Source organism: Choloepus didactylus, chromosome 14 (genome assembly GCF_015220235.1).
Source record: "Choloepus didactylus isolate mChoDid1 chromosome 14, mChoDid1.pri, whole genome shotgun sequence".
NCBI lineage: Eukaryota > Metazoa > Chordata > Mammalia > Pilosa > Megalonychidae > Choloepus > Choloepus didactylus.
Window position 1 is genome coordinate 2,917,723 of NC_051320.1, and position 19,237 is coordinate 2,936,959.

General features: G+C 37.6%; 1 protein-coding gene across 2 annotated transcripts in view; it reads left to right on the plus strand.

The window, feature by feature from the left end:
* Window positions 1-19,237, plus strand: part of SPIDR (scaffold protein involved in DNA repair) — a 624,221-nt gene that overhangs the window by 66,125 nt on the left and 538,859 nt on the right. For both annotated transcript variants that reach the window (XM_037803415.1, XM_037803414.1), the window contains exons 2-4: window positions 10,073-10,228; window positions 10,969-11,035; window positions 15,805-15,984. In XM_037803415.1, coding sequence (XP_037659343.1) covers window positions 10,073-10,228; window positions 10,969-11,035; window positions 15,805-15,984 — 403 coding nt within the window. The remainder of the gene's footprint in view (window positions 1-10,072; window positions 10,229-10,968; window positions 11,036-15,804; window positions 15,985-19,237) is intronic.

Below are 19,237 nucleotides of genomic sequence, written 5' to 3' on the forward strand. Positions count from 1 at the left end.
CTGTTAATTTGAGTTTTTTGGTTACCTTTATATTTTTGTATTTTAAATGTAATTTTATTGAAATGTATTCACATACCATGTAATCATCCAAAGTGTACAACAGTTGTTCACAGTTTCATCATATATCTGTGCAATCAATTTTTGAACATTTTCGTTACTCTCAAAAATAAAAATAAGAATGAAAATAAAAGTAAAAAGAACACCCGAATGTCCCATACCCCCCTCCTCCATATTATTAATTTACTTTTGTCCCCATTTTTCTACTCGTTTGTCCATCCACTCGGTAAAGGGAGTGTGAGCCATAAGGTTTTCACAATCACATGGTCACACCATATAAGCTATGTAGTTATATGATCACCTTCAAGAATCAAGGATATTGGATTGCAGTTCAACAGTTTTAGATATTTCCTTCTAACTATTCTAATAAGCTAAAAACTAAAAACAGATACCTATATAACACGTAAGAGTTACCTACAGCATGACCTCTTGACTCCATTTGAAATCTCTCAGCCACTGAAACTTTGTTTTGTTTCAATTCTCTTTGCCCTATTGGTCCAGAAGGCTTTCTCAATCATGCATTACAGGGTCCAGGCTCATCCCTGGAAGTCACGTTCCACATTGCCAGGGAGATTTATACCTTAGGAGTCATGTCCCACATGGTGGGGGGGGGCAGTGAGTTTACCTGCCAACTCGGCTTAGAGAGAGAGGCCACATTGAGCAACAAAAGAGGCCCTCTGGGGGTGACTCAGCACAATCATGAGTAGGCTTAGCCTCTCCTTTGCAGTAACAAGCTTCATAAGGGCAAGCCCCAAGATGGAAGGCTCGGCCTGCTAAGCTGGTGATCCCCAATGCTTGTGAGAATATTAGGAATTCACTAGTTGGGGAAGTTTAGTTTTCCACATTTTTTCACAGTCCTGCAAGGGAACTTTGCAAATACTTTTTGTTCTCTGCCCATATTACTCTGGGTTGTATTGGGGCTTCATGCTAACCTGTACAAACCAACAAGGTCTCACTCCCTATTCATGGTTCCATGTAATTTTGGCATTTGAGTAAACTGACCATACAAGTTAAATTATTTAGTGTGCTACAGAAAACATAGATTTTGCAACATGTAACCATCACTGCTTTTGGTCCCACACAGAAGCCAAAGTTTTAAAACACGGTTAATATCATCCTCTATCCTTTAGTCTGATCTACCCCATTATTAACCAAGTCCATTTCATTCACATCTCCAATTGAAGTCTGATCTCCTTTTCAGCCTCTTTAACAGTTGATTCATGGGGCAATGCCAACACTCAGAGTTGTCGAACTGTGGTTGTGAGTCCCGGGGGCCACACAGACACCCGAAGCTCCAGGGACTGACCACGTCAGACACAAACAGCTCAGCATCTCAAAATTTAGAATTAACTGTTACAACTCGTGAATAGATGTGACTTCTGTAGGAGTTTACAATCTAGGAACCTTTACCTAAGCCTTCCCTTTATAACCCATCTCCCAGATTGAATTCTCAGAGTTTGCATATTATTAGTCCATATTAGGCATTATAATGTTTGTCTTTTCATTTCTATCTTATTTCACTCAACCTACTGTCCTCATGGCCCATTCACTTCATTACATACTTCAAAACTTCATTCCTTCTTGCTGCTCCCTCACGCAAAAACATTCTTATATTTGTACATTTAGTCACACACATTGACCACTCTAGGTTTCACTAAGTTATACAGTTCCAATCTTTATCTTCTTTCCTTCTGATGTCATACAGACCCCTAAACTTCCTCTTTCAACCATATTCACAATCATGTTTTTTTTAGTGTACCTACAATATTGTGCTATCATCACACAGTATTGTGCTATCCGTTTCTAGATCTACACACTCAATCCTCTAAAACATTCCATACTCTTTCAGCATCAAATATCTGATCTCTACCCTCTTTCTATCTCCTGATATTTTCATTTCTACACTCTTCTCCAAATCTCTCTCCTGTCTTTTCCTGTCTGTCTGCAGCATTCCCTTTAGTTCTTCCTGTAGAGGAGGTCTCTTATTCATGAACTCTCTCAGCGTCTATGTGTAAATATTTTAAACTCTCCTTCATTTTTGAAGGACAGATTTGCTGGATATAGGATTCTTGGTTTGCAGTTTTACTTTTAGTATATTGAATATGTCATACCACTGCCTTCTTGCCTCCATGGTTTCTGTTGAGATATCTGCATTTAGTCTTATCAAGCTTCCCTCATATGTGATGGATTGCTTTTCTCTTGCTGCTTCCAGAATTCTCTTTGTCTTTGACATTTGAAAATCTGATTAGTAAGTGTCTTGGAGTAGCTCTATTTGGATCATTTCTGTTTGGGGTATGCTGTACTTCTTGGACCTGTAATTTTAGATCTTTCATAAGAGTTGGGAAATTTTCATTGATTATTTCTTCTATTCTTTCTCCTGCTTTTCCCCTCTCTTCTCCTTCTGGGACACCCATGACACATATATTCATGTGCTTCATGTCATTCAGTTCCAGACCCTGCTCATATTTTTCCATTCTTTTCCCTATTTGTTCCTTTGTGTGCAGGATTTCATATGTCCTGTCTTCCATGTCACTGATCCTTTTTTCTGCCTCTCCAAGTCTGCTGTTGTATGTCTCCATTGTGTTTTTCATCTCTTCTGTTGTGCCTTTCATTCCTATAAGTTCTGCCGTTTGTTTTTTTCAAGCATACAAATTCTTCTTTATGATCACCCTGTGTCGTCTTATCTTTCATCTCTTTTGTCACATTCTCTCTCACCTCGTTGATTTGATTTAAAAGATTTGTTTGAACATCTATAATTAGTTGTTTCAACTCCTGAATGTCAGTTGAAATATTACTTTCTTCTTTTGACTGGGCCATATCTTCCCATTTTCTGATGTGGCTCATGATTTTTTGCTACCTACACATCTGATTTTCTTGGTTGGTTTATTCTGGAGGTTGTTTTCTCTCTTTTGCTTAAGGTTTTCTTACTGGTTGACTTTGATCTCTGTCTTTTCTTTTTTCTGTCTCTGACCAGTTGTCAGATTGGCTTTGCCCCTCAGTCTTCTCCCCTAAATCGGGTACCCACTGTGGTCTTCCACAGGGATGGGAGGTAGGCACTGGGCACCCCAGCAAGTTCACCGTGTGTGGTAATACAAATCTGCTGCTTCCGCTAATGCTGTTTTCCACCGGCTAGCAAGACCTGGGTTTGTTTTGGGGCCTTGCTTTAACAGTTGGGTCTTCCCTATTTCTCAGCCAAAATAGGGCTGGGTTTCCGTACAGGACATGTAGACCAGCTCCTGTGCTCCTAAGAAAGGTTCTGAAGCATTTTTTTAAAAAGTATTTTCTTTCCTTGCACTTACTGGACTGTCCAGTAGATGGTGCTGTTCGGTAACTTAACCGTCCTCAGAGGCTGCTTTGCCTCAGAGCACAGGCTTTGTATGACCCAGCTGGGCTGAAACTGCGGGATACCTATGCCATCACTTTGCTGGCCAAAATCTGGCGCCATGTGGGGCTCCATCTGTGGCAAAGTACTCTCTTAGCTGATCCAGAACTCCAGCTGTCTCCAAGGCAAGGAAACGGCTGCTGGCTACTGCTTCCCTCAAGGTTGGGGGAAGGGCTTTCAGACCCAGAGCTGGAAATGCGTCTCTGTCTATGTTCTCTCAGTCTCTTTGTCCCTCATTGATCTGGGCTTTGAAATGTCCTCCCCTGTCCACCAGTCTTCAAACCGTGAGGGTAGTTTTCACTGCTGTGAGATTTAAAAATCTGTATCCCCTGTGGGAGGGGTCCCATCTGTCATTTCTGTGCCTTTCCCACGTGGAGACTTGAGTGAGGAGGAGGGGAGACGGACTGGCTGGTCTGGGATGGAAAATTCCTACCTGATATTTTTCTCTTTCTTCAGTTTGGATTTTCAGGGTCTTTCTCCAGTCTATATCTTCCTCCAGAGTTTCAAACAATTCAGAATTGTCCTTTTTTTTTCATTGAATCTCTGGAGAGAAATTTTCACTAGCTGTTTATGTCACCATGTTGATGATGTTGGGGTACCTTTTTATTTTGACAAAATTTTAAACTTACAGAAAAGTTGCAAGAATATAATTAGTAATTTCTTAAGGTCTTACCAATTCACAGATTTATTTCCCTAGTCTTTCTCCTTTTTCTCCCCATGAATGCATATGTTTGTAATTTTTTCCTCTACTGTTTGAGAGTAATTGGGAGAAATAGTGCCCTTTATTCCTAAATACTTAGGTATTTGTTTTCTAGAACAAGGCCTTTTTCTTTTTCTTTTCTTTTTTTTTTTTTTTTCCTCATTAACTTTGTTTTAATGGGTCTCAAAATTCTGTGACAGATTTTTGGTTATTGTTCCCAGTTAAAAAGGTACTGATTTTAAAAACTAATAACTTAAAGCTGTCACACAAAAACAAGTGGTCCACAAAACATTCCTTTCCTTCTGAAAGTTTTATGATGCATTATCATCATTAACCAGTCTTTTACTATTAAACTTAAATGGCCAATTGAGACAAACAGTTCTGAGACTGTTCTTCCAGCGCTGATTAAGACTGGGGTGGCAGGTGTTACAGGCAATATTCATTTAGCCTTCTGAGCTTTCTGGGCAGACTTGGTGACCTTGCCAGCTCCAGCAGCCTTTTTGTCCACTGCCTTGATGACACCCACAGCAACTGTCTGTCTCATATCCCAAACAGCAAAACGACCTAGAGGAGGATAATCAGAGAAGCTCTCAACACACATGGGCTTGCCAGGAACCATATCAATGATGGCAGCATCACCAGATTTCAGAAATTTGGGGCCGTGTGCCGGTTTGAGTGTATTGTGTCCCCCAAATGCCATTATCTTTGTGGTCTTGTGTGGGGCAGGCGTTTTGGTGATGGTTGGATTTGTTTGGAGTGTGCCCCACCCAGCTGTGGGCTATGATTCTGATGGGATGTTCCCATGGAGGCGTGGCCCCGCCCATTCGGGGTGGGCCTTGATCAGTGGAGCTATATAAATGAACTGACTTGGGGGGAAGAAAGAGAGTGCAGCTGGGAGTGATGTTTTGAAGAGACGCAAGCTTGCTAGAGAGGAGCGTCCTGGGAGAAAGCCGTTTTGAGCTTTGGAACAGACGCCAGCTGCCTTCCCAGCTACAGGAGGTTTTCCAGATGCCATTGGCCATCCTCCGGTGAGGGTACCCGATTGCTGATGTGTTACCTTGGACGCTTTGTGGCCTTAAGACTGTAATTGTGTAGTGAAATAAACCCCCGTTTTATAAAAGCCTATCCATCTCTGGTGTTTTGCATTCTGCAGCATTAGCAAACTAGGACAGGCCGTCTTCCAGCTTCTTACCAGAATGACGATCAATCTTCTCCTTCGGCTCAGCAAACTTGCAAGCAATGTGAGCTGTGTGACAGTCCAGCACAGGTGCATAGCCAGCACTGATTTGGCCTGGATGGTTCAGGATAATCACCTGAAAAGCAGTGAAGCCAGCTGCTTCCATTGATGGATCATTTTTGCTGTCACCAGCCACATTGCCACGATGAACATCTTTTACAGACACGTTCTTGATATTGAAGCCCACATTGTCCTCAGGAAGAGCTTCACTCCAAGCTTCATGGTGCATCTCAACAGACTTGACTTCAGTTGTAACATTGACTGGAGCAAAGGTGACCACCATGCCCGGTTTGAGAACACCAGTCTCCACTTGGCCCACAGGGACAGTACCAATACCACCAATTTTGTAGACATCCTGAAGAGGCAGATGCAAGGGTTTGTCAGTTGGACGAGTGGGTGGCAGGATGCAATCCAGAGCTTCAAGCAGCATGGTTCCACTGGCACTGCCATCCTTACGGGTGACTTTCTATCCCTTGAACCAAGGCATGTTAGCACTTGGCTCCAGCATGTTGTCACCATTCCAACCAGAAATTGGCACAAATGCTACTGTGTCAGGGTTGTACCCAATTTTCTTAATGTAGGTGCTGACTTCTTAACAATTTCCTCATATCTCTTCTGGCTGTAGGATGGCTCAGTGGAATCCATTTTGTTAACACCAACAATTAGTTGTTTCACACCCAGTGTGTAAGCCAGAAGGGCATGCTCTTGGGTCTGCCCATTCTTGGAGATACCAGCTTCAAGTTCACCAACACCAGCAGCAACAATCAGGACAGCACAGTCAGCCTGAGATGTACCTGTAATCATGTTTTGTTTTGTTTTTTTTTCATTTTTATTGAGATTGTTCAGATACCATACAATTATCCAAAGATCCAAAGTGTACAATCACTTGCCCCTGGGTACCCTCATACAGCTGTGCATCCATCACACTTAATTTTTGTTCAATTTTTAGAAACTTTTCATTACTCCAGACGAGAAGTAAAGTGAAAGATGAAAAAAGAAAAAAAGAAAGGGAAACTCTAATCCTCCCCTATCCGTAAACAACCCCCCTCAATTGTTGACTCGTAGTATTGATATAGTACATTTGTTACTGTTTATGAAAAAATGTTGAAATACTACTAACTGTAGTATATAGTTTGTAATAGGTATATAGTTCTTCCCTATATGCTCCTCTATTATTAACTTCTAATTGTATTGTCGTACATTTGTTCTGGTTCATGGGAGTGATTTCTAGTATTTGTACAGTTAATCATGGACATTGCCCACCATAGGATTCAGTTTTATACATTCCCATCTTTTGACCTCCAGCTTTCCTTCTGGTGACATATATGACTCTGAGCTTCCCCTTTCCACCTCATTCACACACCATTTGGCGCTGTTAGTTATTCTCACATCTTGCTACTGACACCCCTGTTCATTTCCAAACATTTAAGTTCATCCTAATTGAACATGTAATCATGTTTTTAATAAAGTCTCGGTGTCCTGGGGCATCAATGATGGTCACATAGTACTTGCTGGTCTCAAATTTCAACAGGGAGATATCAATGGTGATACCACACTTGCATTAGCTTTCAGTTTATCCAAGACCCAGGCATACTTGAAGGATCCCTTTCCCATCTCAGCAGCCTCCTTCTCAAATTTTTCTATGGTTCGTTTGTTGATTCCACCACATTTGTAGATCAGGTGGCCAGTAGTGGTGGATTTGCCCAGATCTACGTGTCCAATAATGACAATGTTGATGTGAGTCTTTTCCTTTCCCATTTTGGCTTAAGAATCAGTGATGGTTTTCATGACACCTGTGTTCTAGTGGCAAACCCGTTGCAAAAAAGCAAGGCCTTTTTCTTATATAAGGATAGTACAATTATAAAGGTAGGAAATTTAAAATTGATATAATACTATTATCTAATCCACAGTTCATATTAACATTTTATCAATTCCCAGTAATACTGTTTACATGCCCCTTCCCCCCAATCCAGGATCATACATTTCATTTACTTGTCAGTGCCTCCCTAGTCTTCTTTTAATCTGGAACAATTCCTCAGACTTTCTTTGTGTTTCTTGAACTTGATATTTTTAAGGTTTACAGGCCAGTTATTTTGGTTTTGTTTAATCTTTTTTCTTGGTAAGATTCAGGTTACACATTTTTGGTAGGAATACCAAAGTTGTTTTGTGTTCTTCGCAGTGCATTTTATCAGGAGGTGCTTGATGTCCGTTTGTCAATATTGATTACTTTTTAAGGTTGTGTCTGCCAGGTTTCTCCATTAAAAAGTTACTATTTTCTCCTCTGTAATTAATAAGGAATTTTGGGGGAGATATTTTGCGACCATGTAAATATCCTCTTCTCAAATTTTCACCCAGTAGTTATAGCATCCATTGATGATTTTCTGTTTGTTGTTTTGTTTTTACTAATGGAGACTAACGGATTCTTATTTTATTCATTAAGTTATAATTCTTTACTGCCATTATTTATTTGATGCAGAAATTGTCCCACATTTGGTCAAGGGGAGCCCCTTCATACAGCCTCCTGTGACTTTTGACATGCTCCATTATTCCTTGAACACTTTTTTACTTTCTGGTTCAAGATGTTCCTTCCAGGTTCATTTTGGACATTTTCTGTCCTAGACTTAGAGTCACCCATTTCTTTAAAGAGTCAGCCCAAGCTGATTTAATGTGTTGGTGAAATATTCTGGAGTTGAAAAGAAAATTGGCTCTGTAGAGACCAAAATGAAATTTCCAAGCTTTTTTACTGTTCTAGATAGGTGAGTTAGCTTGTTTGGAGATGTCAGGGCAAACTATACACAGATGAAGGACACACAGGCTCTGGTGGTAGGTGCCTGGATGTCAAGAATTCCTGCCCTTACCAGAGACATTTCCACACGAGGAGGCAATGCTTACAGCTGTTAAAATGCCATCTATGTTATGGCTGAATTCAGTTTTATGAATTTGTTCCCTTCCCAAAGTTAAGGAATTTTTAATGTTATATTTTAATCTTTATTATTTTATTTATTTTATTTTATTTTGCTACAGTGGTATTGATGAGGTGATATTTCTGATGAGGTGAGCAAATCATAATAGTTGACCTTAATTTAATTCCCAGCCCAAATCTAAAATTTTCCTTAAAATAAAATTATTAAAAATTATGAAGTGATACATATCTGTTGTAGAAATTTGTAATAAAGACAAAAAGGTTTGAAGAAAATAAGTCAGTGCTGCCACTGATGGTGGCTGTAAAATCTTTGGCTCTCATTTTCTTCTCTTGAGTATCTTAAATATGTACTTTATTTTCTTCTGCCATGAAGTTATGCTTCCATAATGTAATATAATTTTTATTACCTAATAAGTAATTTGTTCTTTTTGTCTAGATGCTTATAGGGTATTTTTCTTTAAAGTCTAGTAATTTTACTAGAATCTATCTTGGATTTGGTTGTTTCTGGGTTGATATTCTCAGGTATCTGGTGCACTATTTCAATATGTGGTTTCAATTTTTTTTTTTTTTTTAATTTCAGGGAAGTTTTCTTGAATTATAGTTTTTAGTATTTGTTTTGTCCCATTTCTTTGACTTTCTCCTTCAGGGACTCCTGTATCTGTATGTTGGATCCAGACAGAGACTTGACCAAATTCTCTTTCTCTCAAATTCTTTTACTCTTTCTTCATTTGGAGAGCAGGATGAGACTTTAAATTTTTCCCTCTTTTCACCTTCTATTTCTCTCTAGAGGTTATCTGTGAAATCTGTGTGTTCTTATTTTCCTTATGGCCTAGTCTTTATTTCTGAAATGATTTTTCATTTTATATCTAATTCTTTCTTAAATATTGTTACCTCATTTCTGAGTTTTTATAACTCTGTCTTATCTCATTTTGAAATGGTAGATTACAGTTTTTTTATCTGTTTAATGGGCATGTCTTTGATGTGTTATTATTGTGTGCTGGGATGTAATTCTGTTCCTTATTTTCTTTTTCTGATAACTTTATGTGGGATTTGGCTTTGTTACTTTTCTGTTGCTTATTTTTATGTCATGATAGTTTTTCTGAACTTTTAAAAGGCAGGATTCAGGATACCTTTTCTAATTTTTGTTGTCTTTTCTTAGAATGCAAAAATAATGGCCTCTTATTTACTTGTGTCTGCTTCCTTACCCTGTTCCTCTCTATCACTTTATCTAGACTTTGTCTTTTCTTTATTCCTTTTGTCTCTGTGCTGCTAAACTGATTCCATTCCCAGCAGTTTCTCCTTAGTGTGGGGTCCTGTCCTGGAAGGGAGCCCTGGCTGGCCAGTTTCAAGTTCCACAGCTTCGTTCCACCCTTTGGATCTTCTTAGGGGGTCCCCTAGCCTGCATGCCGTTCACAGGGTGGCCTGCTCTACTTTCTTGTCAGTATCTGTTGTTATATCTGTTGTTGCTCTCAGGTCTGTCCGTCCAGTGCCCCGTTGTCTCCCGTACTTCTCTTGTCCTGCAATACTCCATGGTAGGAGTATTGGTTGTTTGTCCTCATCCACTAGGACTTAAGAGTTTGTTCTCTAGTGTTAAGTGTTGTCTAAGCAGTTTGGTTTTGTTCTCTACTTCTATCTTTATGTGAAGATTCAGAGATTCAGAAACAATGCCTTTCTGAAGCTGTCTTTCTGGATTTCCACATGGTTATTGTCAAGTTAATGTATATTTAATGAAGCTGATTTCCTTATTTTTTTCTTTGACCATCATCTCTACAGAGAAAAAGGAATTGGGATATAGACTACCCATCCTTTCCAGGAGAGAGTCCCCTGCAGTGCAGAGAAGCAGGTCTGAAGACAGTGGACGCAGCGGCCACCCTTTCGGAAGCCTGGCTCAGGTGTGGGGAAGGATTCCAGAATACTTCTGAGACTCCGGTAAATAGTGGTGAAATTGTTTTCCCTGAGAGCCCAGGAAAAAATCCTAGATTCCTGAGTGTTGAGTCCACTGTAATGACATTTCTTTGTAATTCTTTTCCTTATTTTCTTTCAGAACAATGTAATTGCTATATTACTTTTCTTCCCTTATTCCTTGATTTCCTTTAATAATTGTGGAAAATTAGCATTCACCTCTTTATGCCATGCAGAACCTTTCTACTAGTTTGTTTGTAAATGAAGAATACATTTTGGGAATGTTCTCAGAAGATGAAATGGTTGAGCACACTACTTTTCACAAGAAGAATATTTATCAAATGTTTATATATTTGTAATGTTTTGGCAATAAGATGCTTTGGTTAATTTTTGTATATGTGGTAACTTTTAAATACTTTGTTATACAGAGAAAATGCTATTATAGACTAAAGATTATTTGAGTACAGGTGGTAAAGATCTCACAGCCGTGTTTATGAGCAGTTATTCGCATCGACTATTAATACGAAGAAGTTTTGATCAGCCAGCTCTGTTTAGATTGTGGAAAAACATAGACATAGGTTTATAACCATATAAGGAGTAGATATTCTGGAAAAAGGAATATACCTATGTTGGCTAATATGAGTAAAGGAAAACAGAGAGGAAGATGTTAAGGAGGATGTAGTTTAAGGTTCTATATATTTTACAAAATACTGTTATTTTTTAGTTCTTGCCACTTAAAATACTACCTTATTTTCTTTTGTTTGTAGGTGTTATCAGCTAAAATGAAGACTATTACAGACAAGTGTCTTGAATTATCCCCTAGACCCAAAGAGGGTAATATTATTTTTGTTCATTTTTTTACATTATTTCTGTTGATGTCTTCCCAGAGAAGGTCTAAGGCTGATATATTCTTCTTTGACTTATTTGATTTCTTTTTAAAAGTTGTTTACATAATTTGTTTAAGCTATTTGGATAGGGTTGAAAACTTCAAAACAATGTAAAAAGAGAATTTTTGTGAAATCTATCTCGGTCACCATCTACTCCATTCTTCCTGTCCCCCATAGGTAATTATTTAAGTTTCTTGTGTGTCCTTCCTCAGTTCACTTTTATCACAGAACTCAGTAGGTTAGCTCAGTAGCTCCAGGGTTGAAAACAAACAAACAACAACAACAAAAAAAAACTGAGATTTTTACTTTGAGAAGTAAAGTTATGACCAATGGTATAAGGACTGTACAAGAAGTCTATGGGGCCAGACTCAGTTTCTGAGTTCTGCACCGCCACCCTTAGCATGGGGTTTTGTCTCATGGTTGTGAGGTGGTGGCTATATATCCAGGACAAGTTCTTGGGAAGAATGAAGGCTCTAAGTATTTTCTCCAAGTGAGCTTTGTCCATGTGGGAAAGAATGCCCTCCCCAGGTACCTCTACCTTTGGCCAGAACCTGTCATATAAGGTCATACCTCCATTAAAGAGACCTCAGGGAAATTAGGATTGTTAAACAGCTATGTTGCTGCCCTAATAAAATTGGGGTTTTGCTAGTAAGGAAAAAGAGGGGAGTTGATATTAGGTAGGCAACTGGCCTTGCTGTGCACTCTGTTACTCTGGGAGTTGGGGATTGGAAGAGTGAGGGCTTGCGCCTGCAGGGGTCTGTTCTGGGTTTTGGCCTTCCGAGGTAATCCTGACTGGGCAATCTTCTTTTTTTTTTTTTTTTTAAATTAAATTCAGTTTTATTGAGATATATTCATATACCATGCAGTCATCCATGGTGTACAATCACCTGTTCACAGTACCATCCTATAGTTGTGCATTCATCACCCCAATCTAGTTTTGAACATTTTCTTTACTCCATAAAGAATCAGAAAAAGAATTAAAAATAAAAGTAAAAAAGAACACCCAAATCATGCCCCCCATCCCACCCTATTTTTCATTTAGTTTTTGTCCCCATTTTTCTACTCATCCATCCATACACTGGATAAAGGGAGTGTGATCCACAAGGTTTTCACAGTCACACTGTCCCCCCTTGTAAGCTACATTGTTATAAAATCATCTTCAAGAGTCAAGGCTACTGGGTTAGAGTTTGGTAGTTTCAGGTATTTACTTCTAGCTATTTCAATACATTAAAACCTAAAAAAGTGTTATCTATATAGTGCTTAAGAATGTCCACCAGAGTGACCGCTTGACTCCATTTGAAATCTCTCAGCCACTGAAACTTTACTTTGTTTTGTTTTGTATCCCCCTTTTGGTCAAGGAGATGTTCTCAATCCCACGATGCCAGGTCCAGATTCATCCCTGGGACTGACTGGGTAATCTTGAGAAAGCAAGTTAAACACTCTGAACCTTGGTTTCTACGTCTGTCAAATTGGCATACTAATATGTGTCTGATTGGGTTGTTGTGATACTAAGTGAGGTAAAAAATCTAGATTAAATACCTAGTTCAAGGGCTTACACTTAGTAGGTGCTTAGTGATGGTATGAATTTCTGTTATGTCTGAAAGCAGAAATAGCTATATGAGAGCCTGCTCAGAATTCTGCAGAGTAGAAAGACTTTCTGTGTCTAAGCAACTAAATTATTTCACTAACATTTAAGGGGGCTCTTTTCTATGTAAGTGAAAAATAAAATTTCCCAGATTTTTTTTAATTCATGAAATACTGTGTTATAAAATAAACTAGCATATTATGTTTTTGTAGTAGCCATAATCTTTTGATGGAACTGCAGAATTTTACTTTTCTTTTTATTAGTGCCAAATGCTGTGATATTCAAAGATCAATTTAATTCTGACCTCTAAACCTTCATGATATATTGTATGGAGAAAACAGTATTTTCTTTAAAACAGATGGGGTTTTTTATTATTCTGGAGATTTTATATAAGCGTAGTCAAATTCAGCTTTTGGGGAGAAAGTAAATATTAATAAAGTTGCCACTTTGTAGTTAATTGCTGAAGAATCTTAGGGATGATACTACAGCAATGCTGTAAGTATTCTGCCTACCTTGCTGTACTTTCTACTCTATAGAATGAAGAGCTGAAGGAGCTTGTATAGTTACTTTCTTTCATCATATGTGGCTTGTGAAGGCTAGAAAGTATTGTTAATATTTGGTAAAGATTTGCAAATACAGGCTGACAGTAAAAAGGACTCAGGGCATTTCACAGAACTGGTTCATTTCAAAAATAGTAGCTTCTAAAGTATCAGAATAAGACAGTATATTATACAGCATTTCCAAGTTAAAAATTCCACACCCATTTGGGTTATGCAAGTAGTATTTCTGTGAGAGCTGGAAGGCAGAAGACAAAGAACATACTTTTGCAAAGTGTGCAGAAGGGCAAAAAAGAGGACACTGAGATCTAGAGAAGACTGAAAAAGGAAGGCAGTGGAGGAGATGGGAAGGGTGGAAGAAGTGAGCAAGTGAATGTTGGCAAAGAAAGCTCAGGGAGCAGCAGAAAGTTCAAAACTTGAGACTTAAAGAAGCTGGACCCTTTGTAGATAGTGATTTTCTTTAAAAGGCTTAACATAATATATTTATTTACCAAGCAAAATAAAACTGGGGGAAAGACAAGAAATAGTGTTTCATTGTTTCTGAAACACCCTGCAAAGTATTTTCTCAAATCTGTGTTTGCTGATTGATGTCAGAAATCTCCTGCTCCTAGAGAGGAATTACTTAATTTTTAAATTAGTATTTGTTGATCTGCTTTTTTCTCCATTAGACCTTGAGCTCATAAGGCAGGCCCCTTCTGTTGCTCATCTTAATATCCCAGATGCTTGCACAATTCATGTCACACAGTAGTCACCCAGAAGTGTTTATAAATGCGTGGTAACTGCTCTCATTGTCTGGGTGATGTCTTTCTAGAATTCCGTTGGAATGGGCCTTGACCTCAGGGGCATATCTTTTCCCCCAAGTAAAATGAATTGCTGACTGGTAAGTTCCTGGTAGTGGTTTCACCTATATAAACCGGAGTAGCTTTTGAAGAAGGTAGTGTTTGAATTTAATACCCTCAGACCCAAAGACAGAACTCTGAACAAATATATATATACATCTAAACATATGTTTATTTTTAAATTCTGGTAACATATATAAAACATAAAATATGCAGTTTTAACCATGTTTGAGTATATAATTTAGTGGAATTAATTATATTTACCAGTGTTGTGCTATATCAGCACTATCCATTATCAAAACTTTTTCCTTATCGCAAACAAAAACTGTACCTATTAGTCAATAACTTTCCATCCTCCCCTTTCCTTACCTTGGCCCCTGGTAACTTCTGATATACTTTCTGTCTCTGTGAATTCCCTTATTCTGGATATCACACAATATTTGTCTTTTTGTGTCTGTCTTATTTCACTTAGCATAATGTTTTCAGGATTCATCCATTTCGTAGCATGTATCAGCACTTCATTCCTTTTTGTGTTGAATAATATTCCATTGTGTGTATCTACCACATTTTGCTTATCCATTCATCTGTTGATGATATTTGGATAGTTTTTATCTTTTGGCCATTGTGAATTACACCACTGTGAACATTGATGTACAAACATCTGTTTGAGTCGCTATATTCAATTCTTTTGGAATCTCTGTATTATTTCTTACAAGTCTATGTGAATCTACTATTATATCAAACAGAAAGCTTAAATAAATAAGAGTTTGTTGTAAAGTGTGTTACCAAAGGTCCTATTGTGGTAAAGGAGGTGCACAGAAACTTTTGTATTATTCGTAAGTATTAGCTTTGTAGTTGGTGTGTGTTTTAGTTTGCTAATGCTGCAGAATGCAAAGCACCAGAAATGGATTGGCTTTTATAAAAAGGGGGTTTATTTGGCTACACAGTTACAGTCTTAAGGCCATAAAGTGTCCAAGGTAACACATAAGTAATCGGGTACCTTCACTGGAGGATGGCCAATGGCATCCGGAAAACCTCTGTTAGCTGGGAAGGCACGTGGCTGGCGTCTGCTCCAAAGTTCTGGTTTCAAAATGACTTTCTCCCAGGACGTTTCTCTCTAGCAAGCTTGCTCCTCTTCAGAACATCACTCACAGCTGCACTCCGTTCCCTCTCTCTGAGTCAGCTCATTTATATGGCTCCACTGATCAATGCCCACCCCGAATGGGCAGGGCCACGCCTCCACGGGAACATCTCATCAAAATCATCACCCACAGCTGGGTGGGGCACATTCCAAGCAAATCCAAGCAACACCAAAACGTCTGTCCCACAAGACCACAAAGATAATGGCATTTGGGGGATACAATACATTCAATCCGGCACAGTGTGTTTTTTGTTTGTTTTGTTTCATCAAATATCTAGGAATTTATGGTTCTCTGATTATTATTTCAAACTTTTTTTTCTTTTAGTTTTCTTTTTGTGCTCTAGTCATTTTCGTTGTCCTTTATAACTTATCTCAAACAATTCTAATTCTTTTTCTTCTTGAACTTTGGCTTTAATTCAAAGAATCTTAGCCAGGTTATCTTTAGGCAGGAAGATTTGACATAAGACATTGCTTCCATTGTCATCAGAGTTTTGTGTATTTCGTTTTAGCAAAATAATATGGATAAAATGTCATCCAATATATAACCACGTTGACTGATCATATTTATATGTTTTTTTTTTTCCTTTTTAACAGAAACTTCCCCATCTAAGAGTGAAAATGTGTCTGCAGATTTAACATGGAATTCCAGTGGAAGTGATCTGTCAGATGAAGATAAGATTCTTTATAAATCACAGAACGATAATGGACATAGTTATAAAATAGACAGGTTTTGTAACAAGAATGCTTTATGTCCAGAAGATGGGGCTAGTGAAGGTAAATTCATAATTTTGTAAGAAATCCAGTTTGTGCCTTGTATAAAGTTTAATATGGGAAAAAAGACTATATTCCATTTCTGATAGTTATTATGTTCTGAGTACCAGTCTCTTTGGTAAGCCCTTTAAAGCATTTTCTCAAGTAATATTTCTCACAGTAAGCTTGAGATAGTTATTACTGGTGTTGTTTTTACAGTTAATAACTTAAACTTGTACATTTTAGAATTGGTTGGGATTCCATTATAAGTTTCTCTGGCTCCAAAGCTAGTTCGCGCAACTGTTATATAATGCTATATGCCTATACTGTATCCTTGCTAACCTTGTTTTGGAGGAGGGGTATACCAATGACAACTTACGTGTGTTAGAAATAAAACTTGCTAACAGTTACTATTCTGATGGTATTTTATATTGCATGCTGTTTTAGAGAGTTTAAAGCAGGGTTTCTCAGCCTCAGCACTGTTGACATTCGGGCTGTATCATGTTGTGGGGTCTGTCCTGTGTGTTGTTGAGTGTTTACCAGTATCCCTGGCCTCTATCTGTTAGGTGCCAGTGCACTCCCACCCCAGATGGGGCACCCGAAAACGTCTTCAGATGTTGCCAGATGTTCTCTATAGAGGAAAATCTCCCGTAGTTGAGAACTACTGACCTCACAGTATATGGAAATCATGTTCTTTTACAAATTTTAAATATGTAACTCATCCATACTATTTAAAAGTCTTAATGCTTTCAAAATAAGCTATGACTTTTAACTCTGATGGTTCACATTTGTTAATAAGATTAGATTTATACAGATAGCCCCTGTGGAAGGTGGTCAAATTCTTTTAGTCATTTTGTTTGCCATTTTGGTAACTACCTTTGCCGGTTTAGTAATTATGAGATGATGTGATATTTTAAATTTATACATACAGCTCACAGGGCTTGTTTTGTTAATTCAGCCATATTAAATGGACTTCATTGTTATGTTACTCTTGGTTGTCTTCAAACATTTCATAACACAATTTGAGTATTAAAAAACTTTAGGCTTTATGTAGGTGAATTATATGGTATGTGAATTATATCTCAATAGAGCGAGCTGATATTAAAAAATTAAAAGTACATATACTCTCCTCTATTAAAAGAGATACTCATTAGTTTCCAAAACTATTTGAGTGGCAAGATTCTTTAGGTTAATTACTTTGTAATGAGTTAAGGAATTGTTGGCTTTTCTTAAATAAGTTGAGCATTGGATCACAATTATGTAAATGATCCCTTGGGGTATATCTAGTATTGTGTACATCTGCTCCCCGCCCCCCTTGCCCCCGTGGATAACAACTATTTCCATTTATCAAATTCTTGTTTTTTTTCCCAGACTCTTGGCTGAGTATTATGTTATTTCCTTTGATATCCACTATATCCTAAGAACTAAGGAATATCCTTGTTTTACAGAAGAATATTTGGGCTTAGGAAAGTCAAGTAACTTGCTCAGATTTACGTAATTGTGAAGTTTGCCAGTTGCTATTCAGACCTAAGGATGTCTAACTTCAAAGCTGTATATTTCATCACTTCTGGTAGTTACCAAACCTGGCTTTATATCAGGATTAACTGGCATCCTTTAAAAAAACTACTAGACTTTCTTCTTGCCCTGTGGAATTAGACTGTCTGAGGCCTTGAGGCACAGAATTGTAGTCGAGTGGGAAAATCCCTGAAGTAAAAATGCCAAATATTTTTCTTTTTTAAAAAAAGTTTTTTCTTCTCCATTTGGTAGTGATACAACTTGGAGAAAATTTCTTAACTTATTGGAGACTCAATTTCCTCATATGTAAAAATGCAAATCTTAGTCATATAGTATTATCTTGCCTGCTTCATAAAATAATTGTGACCAAATGAAAGCCCCTCTTCTTTGTGATTTATTATTTTATAACGCTCGTCAGATTGCAGTGCATATTAATTGGTTGGCTTCTCCAGGGTAGGAATGGTGTTCTGTGTTCTGTTCTTTATTTGTATATTTTGTATTATGGTGTCTAGAATGGTGTGATAGGCCTTCAGCAGGTACTTATTGAATATATGAATGAATGAGTGAGTATCACTCAAATGTTTGGTACTGACAGTAGCTGCAGTGGCTCTGAGGACACTTATTATGTTTGTCCTTTTACTCTCCATGGCTTCCTGCTATGATGGTTTGCAACAGGGAGAATTTTCTTGCCTGCATTCTACGACTAAACATGATGTTAGATATGGGAGATAATTGCTATTATGCATCTCTCAAAGGTGGTCTGCCCTCCACTCTTTTGTAGTCATTGTAATGTACTTTTACTGTGTCTTCTGGAACAACGATATCAGATTAAAGAAGACAGTTGTGTTTACTCAATGCCACTTTTATCTTTAGCTTAAGATTTTTTTTCTTTTGTTTTCTTATTCCCTTTAGATATTAAAACTAGTAAGTTTTAATTTTTAGTATCACTTCTTTCTGGAAGTAAGATTGTTGATATCAGACCTCTGAAACAGGATCCAGATAACCAATTAGCTCCCTGAATTGCTGAAGTCGCTGTTAAGGAGTACTTGTGGTTTGTACTGTAGGAAAGGTTTCTATTGTAGGCCATACCTCAGAGACTAATTTATCTTTAATAACTATTTTCAGTTTCTGTGCATAGCCAGTTAGAATTATATTTAGTTAATTAATATATGAGAATAATTTATATTTCTGAATCAAAATTTTGAAAAAGCATTTAGATAATGCTTATGACATAAACTAAAAACTGAGTTTAGTTGTTTCCTTACTTTTGAAAAATATAGAAAAATGTCAGGGTGAAATGCTTGAAAATGTCTTTTATTAGGGGATCTGGTTAAGTACACTGGTTCAACTATGCAAAGAAATATTATATTGTTATAGAAAAGAATGAAAATGCTGCTCCCTGCTTACTGAAGTGAAAAAAATCTCTCGGTTATGTTAGTAAGTGAAAAAATCAAGGTGAATAAGAAAGGAAAAAAAAATAATATATATTTTATTTGCTTGAACATGCTAGAGAATCTCTAGAAGGACAGGACAACTAATAAAAGTAGTTAACTGAGAATTGGGGTGGGGGTAAGACTGGAGAGAAATGGAATGGCTGGAAATACGAGTAGGAATATACTTTTTACTGTATACCTTTTAATATATTTTAAAATTACTGAGCTACATGAGTAGATTAAGTACTCAAAATAGAAAGAATAGTTTGAAAAGAAAAATTAAAGAGCTATAAATTTAGCTAAATGCAAGTTAAAAATTGTATTTTTCA